Source organism: Musa acuminata, chromosome BXJ1-11 (genome assembly GCF_036884655.1).
Source record: "Musa acuminata AAA Group cultivar baxijiao chromosome BXJ1-11, Cavendish_Baxijiao_AAA, whole genome shotgun sequence".
NCBI lineage: Eukaryota > Viridiplantae > Streptophyta > Magnoliopsida > Zingiberales > Musaceae > Musa > Musa acuminata.
The window spans coordinates 22,817,612-22,827,088 of record NC_088337.1 but is presented as its reverse complement, the minus strand read 5'-3'; the positions used below and the strand labels follow the sequence as shown (position 1 = coordinate 22,827,088).

Below are 9,477 nucleotides of genomic sequence, written 5' to 3'. Positions count from 1 at the left end.
AGATTAATTTAAATTATTAAGCTAAACATATGGATCAAAATGGGAGAATGTAATCGTTCTTATTAAGATTCATAATTCATTATCATGAATTTCTTCATTTATTATGGTTTAAATATTTTAATTTTTTATTCATTATAAATAAAACTATTATTATTAAATAATTTATTTAATATCATTAAAATTCTTCATTATGGTCCAAATGTTATAAATTTGAATTAATTCTTGAACATTATGATTTGGTAATAATAAATATTTTTGATGAGAGAACATCTATATAAACGAGGATTTTGATCTCTGGGCTCAACATCTCTTTGAAGTCTAAAGGATTTCCTACATCATCTAAAGCGACGGTTCTGAGTCGAGAAGTGTCAAAGTTCAAGAAAAAACCGTTGATGAAATTCTTGACAATAATGGCTGGAGGTACACTATTTCGCTTCTGCATTAGTTTTCTTGTGTTTCTATTATAATGCTTTAGAAACACATTTTGATATCAAAATTTCTAACAGATCTAGCTCCATACACTATAGCAACAATAGTATCTATGGCTGGATGCCTAGAATACCAACCTCAAGAACTAGTGAGGGAGTCGACAAAGAAGTTGAAATCTATGAACTCTTTGCTCCGCTTCGTGGAGGTGTTCAGCCGCACGACGATGGACATTCAAACTGTGACACCGGATCTGATTCTCAAGCCATGCCAACTACTTCTTGGTTGGCCTAATACATATGTTGAAACGTAGATGTCTAACCTTTGTTTGTATCTTCTTTATCCTGTAATGATAATGCAGTTTGTGTGTGACAATGTATTAAGGATGTATATTTTGTTGGCTAAAAACTCAATAATAAAATTAAATTAGATTCGATTAATAAAAATAAAAAATTAAGCTTTAGACTATCTTAAGGAACGATTCTATTGTAGGCGCAAGCATAGCAAGATTGATATAGTATCACATAGTACAAAATTAGCAGAAAAAAATAAAGAAGATTATGGAAAGTTTTAAGTTTTTTTTTTCTTCCCATAGGGCAACCTTAGCTATATAAAACAATTATTTTACTCTCATAATTAAAAAAAAAAAAAGTATGTTATAGTCTTAGTTCTAATTATGCGTCTTTGTTCGACCCATCAGGTCTTATCGTGAATTATCACGATCCTCATTCGAAAGTACATGCGGCCAATGGAAGAGAGGGGGTGATCGACATTACCAACCAATGTGTGGAGGTATAGAAAATTTTAAATTTTTAATCTAATTTTACATGAACGTTATAAATATTTTTTTATCAAACTGAGTTTTATGTATGAAACTGAAATGATAGGATGTTAATTAGGCAGAATTATCTTTTTCTCATTTTCAATAGATGTAATTTTGGTAAACTGTGGAGTTGAGACAAGCTAGTCATATTAAGATTGTTTTGACCCAAAAAAAAAAAAAATTAAATTAAAAGGAATAGAAAGGTTTATGGAAATCCTTCATCAAGTCTGATTCATTTGTCTCAATCACATTGCTTGAGGGGGAAAAAAAAAACTTGAAGTGAGGCGACCAAGTGACAACAAGTCATGAAAGAATGAAACCTGATAAATGGTTAGCAATGCAATGATCCTAATTTCTGATATTTCTTCTGCAGAATATCCTCTCTCTCTCTCTCTCTCTCTCTCTTGTGTGTGTGTGTTGATCCACCCAGAAATATCATCTCCTGCAAAAGAGACCTTTGACAGGGAGGATAGGGTGCACAACCAGACTGTCATGGTTGGATTATTTATGGGATGTCTCCCCTGATCAAAAGCAATTTTACCATAAATAGAAATAATGCATAAGTAGCTAATTGGAGGTTGGTAATGTATTTTTTTTTTAATATCACTTAGGATGGGACAGATGGCTAATCGGAGGCTGGTAATTTCTTTTTTTTTTTTTTTTTTTTCAAATATCACTTGGGATAGGCAAAATATGAATGTTGAACTATGTAAATCTGATATGCACTACTATTGAATTTATTTTTCAAATTTTTTTTTGTTGACTCTCTTGATTATTCTTTATGATATCAGATCAATTTTTTTAATACATGGAATCAAAACCCTTCTTACCCATATAATAGCATCAAAGGAAGGAATGACCCACATCGAATACTGAATACTATGTAACTAATATTGCATGCCCATAGATGCACAAGGCATAGACAAACACATACGATAGAGTGTGGGGTTGGATTATCACAAGATAACGTGTGTCTCATCAACAACTGTTCCTCATACTTGCAATCAAACACATTTATTATTTTCATGTCACTGTTTGTCATGAAGAAATCATCATTCCAATGGTGTAATACTAGTCTGAGGGTGTGATGTGATATTTTACCAATATGCGACAGCTCCATGCAGCCACACTAACAACCATGATGAGACCACTCAAAATTTATGAGTCTTCATTGTTAGGTAACCCGGGGATTTGCATGTCACAGCCGAAGGGTCAGTAATAATATGCTTGATAGACCCCAACAAAGATTCTTGTCAGAACAACCAAGCTAGTGGAAGCTCATAAGAATTTTCTTTTCTTTTTCTATTACACCTTTTACTTCTTGTCAGAGGCTTTTCTTCATAGAAATTAAATGTGATTGTGATTGCCAAGCTGTTTGCTCTCACATAAGCAAGGAAAGTTTGGTGGATTCATTAAACATCTTGACCCTTGTGCTCTCTGGCTTCTCTTTTGTCTTGGATCATATCAGGAATAACACATTATATCCCATAAAAGCTGGGAAGTTAAAAGTTGGAGGAAGAGCAGCATCACATGCATGTTAGGAAAATGGCATTGGTAAAACTAGCTTGTGATCCTCTACTATAAGAGTGCTGCAAAATGTAGGTCATGTTGAGAAGCAATGTGGGTCAATCATGTTCATGGCAAAGGAGAAGAAAGGGATTGGTGATGTGCGTAGGGGGCCTAAAAGACTGTAAGAGCTTACTTTTTGGACAACAGATGTGGGGTTAAGTTAGTTCTACCTATATTAAGTGGTTAGGATGGGTCCAAAAGCCCTTCCAAACTATACATACATATATATATATATAAATAATATATTCTTATTAGTTTACTCAAACTCCCATTCTTACCTTTGAGTATAAATAATCTGTGTGAGAGTGGCAAAAGAACAAAGAGAGCCCATCCATGCCTGGAAAGCCAATGTATTACTTTGAAGAATAGCGATGGATGGGAGTGGAGATAAAGGAGCCTTTCGAGCAAAGCAAACGTTTGGATTAAGATTAACATATATGAAATTGAACATTACGTTGCATGTTAAATCTAATGTATGTCATCCGATCGTTTTCTGATTCAAAACTTTGCCTCCAAGTCATGTTACTATTAGATCAAATAAATCATCCCATTCTTTAGATTATTAGCGATGTAAAAGTATTCTTTCTTTCACCACTCATTGCCTCTCAAACTTCACCTCCTAGAAGTTGTCCGAGAATACTTGCTACTGGATGTTTGATGTCACAAGGTCGAAAGATGAACCCAAGAGAGAGATCTGTCTTCGTGCTCAATTATTCCTGGGAAACCAGTGGAAGGCACTCTAAACGATGAACCATCCGCCTCTCGATTTCTTGGACCTAAAAGGAGATACATGATAATATATTTCTGTCTGCCGACAGCTGCTGCCCTGTCATTATATGTCGAGATAACAGAGAGGATGAAAAGGACTCGTGTACTTTCTGTGCTATCGTCCTTTTTCTTAAATGCTTCTTACTCAAACTTGTTCTGCTTTTCCTCTCTCTCTCTCTCTCTCTCTCTCTCTCTCTCTCGGTAGAAGGAAGAATAAATGAGCAGTACTCCAAATAATTGGAGGTTAATGTGACAGCTACGGGGGTTCGACAGCATATTGATAATTTCGATTTTTTAAAATTAAAAATCAGAATCGAATTGGCAAGTGCCAATTTTGAAATTAAAATTTAAAATATATATATAAAAAAATTATTTTTAAAATTATGGAATTCAGTTTAAAACGGACGAATCATCAAACTAAGTCGATTTCGGTCCGATTCGATTCGAATCGTTATCAGACCTATGACACCCAGCTTAGTCTGAAGAAAAAAAAGGAAGAAGATGAATCTGAACTCACACACTTGTTTGGTTGCTTCTCCTCCTGTTGCAGAATATACAACTAGATCTCATCACCCTTGCTTATAGTGGCAAAGTAAGCGTTAGGACGACAGAGGTGAGCTTGATTCCTTTACTGTGGTGGGCGTGTCATGGATTCCCAAGCTCTTTCTTTTCTTTTCTTGCATGCTACAGCCACCAAGGAACCATGTCATGATTGCTGTTCGTTCTCATGCCACATACATGTTCTACTTGGACACTCTTCTCATGCTACATACACTTTCTGTTTGGACACGCTCTATGAAGATAACGTTGCTATAAATTAACATCAAAAGTTCTTAGTTTGGTGGGATATCCATATCTCCACAACGATATTGGATGGTAGAATATAATAATTAATGAGGGATAATATTCCATATCAGTCAGAATGTTGACGTATGATTCTCATGTTCCTTCCTAAGATTCTATATTTCAGTCTGAAAGATAGATATCGACGTCTCTACATTGACGATTCATCTAAGAAATACCAAATATCTATGCATCTTGAAATAAAGAGTAAGTCAAGAGTTAGGTGTTTCATTTAAGAAAAAGTATCTAGAAAGTTTTATCCATCAAACATTTAGTAGATGATCCAAATATTAACCCATCGATAATTTATTGGAGTTTAGTTTATAGTAGCAATAACCTCCATATGATGTGCCTAAATAGCATATGGATGATGTATGTAATTAATTTGTGAGAGGACCCAAGATGGAAGTATTTTACTATTTTTTTATTATTATTTACTCTTTTTTTTTTTTTCTCCTCTTTTGTTATTGGATCCCATCTCTTCCAAAACATATTGTGGCCCGCTATTATTAGAGCGTCTCGCACTCTATTTATACCTCCAATCCTCTCCGATCGCCTTCACGCTCGACTAATGTCACTTATGGGCGAACCTCGTAGCTCCTCTTACATCCTCCTCCACCTCGCCATTGTCGTCGCCGCCGCCCTCGTACGGGCCGGAGGTGCCGCTACCAATGCAGCGTTCGCCTGCGGGGCGGGGAGCCCTGCGGCGGGGCTGCCGTTCTGCCAGCGGGGTCAGCCGATCCGGGCCAGGGCGCGGGACCTGGTCGGCCGGTTGACGGTGGCGGAGAAGGTGGCGCTGCTGGTGAACACCGCGGCGGGGGTGCCGCGGCTGGGCATCCCCGGGTACCAGTGGTGGTCGGAGGCGCTGCACGGGGTGTCCAACGCCGGGCCCGGCGTCCGCTTCGGCGGCGCCTTCCCTGGCGCCACCAGCTTTCCCCAGGTCATCTCCTCCGCCGCCTCCTTCAATGCCACTCTCTGGGAGCTCATGGGTCAGGTCCGTACTCCCTCCCCCTCCCCTCGTTCTTCTACTTCCATACTCTCTCACCTGGCCGGTAACGGCACCGACACCCGTGCAATGGCAACAATGCCATTAACCACCGACTTGTCATTCCAACCTTTTCTTCTTTCTCTTTGCCTTGGTAAAGCCAGTGAACATTGTCTTTACCCCAAAGGCTTTTCTCAAGAATATTGTAGCTTAACATGCAAGTCTATGTCACTCCATAGTTTCCTTTATGAATAGGAGGAACACCCGAGTTAAACTTGAGAAGCTGAGCTGCCAACTTACGCTGTCAGCTTCCTCTTCCTCTATTTGTCCAAAGCTCAATTATTGTTTGTGGAATCTGGCCATCCAAGTTACCCCCGTGGACGAAGACAATAATAGGATGAAAGCTGGAGGAAGCATCGGTTCATGGGCAGGCCTATATGTGTTTCCTACTGCAAACTTGATATGTCACAGATACAGATCGGACGTGGTGATGTGATGCATTCAAGTCGCAGCTATCTTCCAATTCTTCCTCACAAACCACTGTCCCATTGTAGGGTTGGCCACTGAGGAGAAGGCCATGTGAGTTGGGTGTTGTAAAGACATGATTGGAGAGGGATGAGCGTTAGGTGGAGCTCCAGTTTTCCTTCCTGACTTTTGCGGTGGATTTAGTAACCACCACAGCAAATTTAACTCACGCTTCAACTCTCGATCCAAGTCCATTAACTGCCTTTTAACTGTCCCTATCCTTTGTTGTCGGTGGCTGATGTGTTGCTCTCCATTCTCCTCTTCACTCTCTTTGGTCGCTGTATACGTTGCCCACAGCAATCTAATGTGATGACTGCTACTACTACTACTAATCTGAGGCAGGTTGTGTCGGACGAGGCTCGGGCCATGTACAACGGAGGCCAAGCCGGGCTGACGTTTTGGAGCCCCAACGTGAACATATACAGGGACCCACGGTGGGGCCGCGGCCAGGAGACCCCCGGCGAAGACCCCGCCGTGTCCGCCCGCTACGCTGCCGCCTACGTCCGCGGCCTCCAACAAGCAAACGGCGGCGGCAGCCATGCCCGCCTCAAGGTCGCCGCCTGCTGCAAGCACTACACCGCCTACGACCTCGACAACTGGAAGGGGGTCGACCGCTTCCACTTCAATGCCAAGGCACGCTCTTGTTGCTAATATTGCTGTTGCTGTGTCGTACCTTCCTCCACTGCTTTCTTCTTCATCTGACCGACCGTGTGGGTTTGACAGGTGAGCAAGCAAGACTTGGAGGACACGTACGATGTTCCCTTCAAGGCTTGTGTGGTGGAAGGGAAGGTGGCGAGTGTGATGTGCTCCTACAACCAAGTCAACGGAGTCCCCAGTTGTGCTGATTCGAACCTTCTTCGCCACACGGTTCGTGGCCAATGGAGGCTCAATGGGTCAGTCAGCATCATCATCATCATCATCATCATCATCTATCATCATCAGCAGCAGCAGCAGCAGCAGAAGCAAATCAAATCAACTGCCTGTTACATAGAAAGCTAATGGGAACACTCTTCTTCATCTGGTTGTATAGGTACATCGTCTCCGACTGTGACTCCGTTGGTGTCTTCTATAGCGCACAGCATTACACCTCCACCCCTGAGGATGCAGTTGCATATGCACTCAAAGCAGGTAGATATGCTACTAGAGTTAGATTAGCCCATTTTATTGTCAGCTATGTTATGTTAATTACCTGATGTTCTTATGTTTCAGGATTGGATCTGGATTGTGGGCAATTCTTGGCACAGCATACTGAAAGTGCCTTGAAGCAAGGCAAGGTAAGTGAAGCCGACGTCGACGCCGCGTTGACCCACACGGTCGCCGTGCAGATGCGGCTGGGGATGTTCGACGGCGAGCCGTCGCAGCAGCCGTTCGGCAACCTCGGTCCACAACACGTGTGCACCCAGGCCCATCGGAACCTCGCCCTCGAGGCAGCCCGGCAAGCCATGGTGTTGCTCAAGAACGATGCCGGCACCTTGCCGCTGTCGCCGTCTCACCTTCGAACCGTTGCCGTCGTCGGTCCCAACTCGGATGCCACGGTCACCATGATCGGAAACTATGCCGGTGTTCCTTGTGCCTACACGAGCCCTCTTCAAGGGATCGGTGGGTACGTGGACACCGTACACCAGGTCGGCTGCAATAACGTGGCTTGCAGCGGAGAGCAGCCCATCGGAGCAGCAGTGGAAGCCGCCCGCCGGGCGGACGCCGCAATTGTGGTGGTGGGTCTGGATCAATCCATCGAGTCCGAGGGGCGGGACAGGGTGGGGCTCCTCCTCCCTGGCCGGCAACAGGAGCTGGTGTCGGAGGTGGCGAAAGCCTGCCGGGGGCCGACGGTGCTGGTGCTCATGTGCGGCGGGCCGGTCGACGTGTCGTTCGCCAAGGACGACCCAAACATCGCAGTCATTCTATGGGCGGGGTACCCTGGCCAAGCCGGCGGAACGGCCATCGCCGAAGTGATTTTTGGCGCACACAATCCAGGTACTAACCACCAACACTACACTTAAATATTCCATCTTTATGTGCTAATCTCTTATTTTCGGCGTGTAATTTTTTGTGGCACTGTTTTACTAGGTGGTAAATTGCCGGTGACGTGGTACCCCCAGGAGTACGTGGAGAAAGTGACGATGACCAACATGGCCATGCGAGCCGACCCGTCGACAGGCTACCCGGGCAGGACGTATCGGTTCTACGATGGACCGGTCGTGTACTCCTTCGGCCACGGCCTGAGCTACACCAAATTCACCCACGCCCTGGCCGACACACCGGCCCAAGTCTCGGTCCAGCTTGATGGGCTACGAGCGGAACCATTATTCAACGCGAGCGAGCCAGGCCGAACGGTCCCGGTCACCCACGCACGGTGCGACGGCCTCTCCGTCCCCGTTCACGTAGACGTGACGAACGCTGGCGATCGCGACGGGTCCCACACGGTGCTCGTGTACTGGAGGCCGCCGGCCGCGGACGGTGCCCCCAGTAAGCAACTGGTGGCCTTCGAGAAGGTACACCTCGCCGCCGGGGAGCAGGTGAGGGTCCTCCTGGGCGTGGACGTGTGCAGGGATCTCACCGTGGCTGACGGTGACGGCATCCGGCGGATTCCACTGGGCGAGCACAGCCTCCATGTAGGCGATCTGACGCACACCATCTCGTTGCAGGCCGAATCTCTGAGTCGATAGGAGCTGCAATAAAAAAGTAAGAATAAGACGTAGGATTGCTTCGTCAACAAAGCTCGTATAGACAGTAGTAGCGCCCTTTGAATTTGTGGGATCTCTGTACTGACCAATGCTCTCAAAGATGGAGGGCAAAGATCAGATGACGGATGTTCTGATTATTCATGCGGATTGAAGAATAAGAGTTCGCACAAGATAACGTGCTAGTGGTGTTCGACGAAAGGTTTCTTGTTGTAAGTCGATTAATCTCAATAAATATATGTTTACCAGAAGAGTTCGGACCGAAAAATCCTCTTCTTCCGCTGCTTCTGATTGATTGTAACTCGTTTGCCGCCTGGTTTTGTCCACAAGATAGGCAGTGGGGCAATCGCAAGCTCCACCAATTGAACGAAGAACTTCGTCTTCTCCAGTTTGAGTTCTTCCTCAGCCGCATTCTGAGCCTACAAGATTCCGCCCTGGCGCCTTCTGCACGCTATTCCCCTTCATCAACCTCCTCACTTCCTCCGCAGCCTCCCATCGTCCCATCTCCGCATAAAGATTGACCAACAGCACGTAGTTCCCCGAATTCCATGGCTCAAGCTCAATAAGCTCCTTCGCGGCCACCTCTGCAACGCGAACCTCCAGGTGGTTTCTGCACGCACTAAAGCAACGCGCCCTAAATGGCGGCGTTCGGCCTCATAGACATACTCCTGATCAAGTCATGAGCCTCTTCGACATGGCCGCACCTCCCCAAGAGGTCCACCATGCTGCCGTAATGCTCGTGCCACGGCTGGATTCCACGCTCAGCAAGCATCGAGCGGAACAACTCTCGACCCTTGTCTACCCAGCCACCATGAGTGCAGCAGCCGAGAGCTCCCATGAACGTTCCGGCGTTGGGC

General features: G+C 44.7%; 1 protein-coding gene across 1 annotated transcript; it reads left to right on the top strand.

Moving 5' to 3' along the window:
• Nucleotides 1–4,983: 4,983 nt before the first annotated feature.
• LOC103971437 (probable beta-D-xylosidase 2) lies at nucleotides 4,984–8,871 on the top strand. Its single transcript, XM_009385456.3, has 6 exons — nucleotides 4,984–5,423; nucleotides 6,282–6,572; nucleotides 6,663–6,832; nucleotides 6,970–7,067; nucleotides 7,149–7,913; nucleotides 8,007–8,871. Exons 1-6 carry the CDS (start codon nucleotides 5,001–5,003, stop codon nucleotides 8,603–8,605), a joined length of 2,346 nt encoding a protein of 781 aa, XP_009383731.2. The 5' UTR covers nucleotides 4,984–5,000; the 3' UTR covers nucleotides 8,606–8,871.
• The last annotated feature ends 606 nt before the right edge of the window (nucleotides 8,872–9,477 follow it).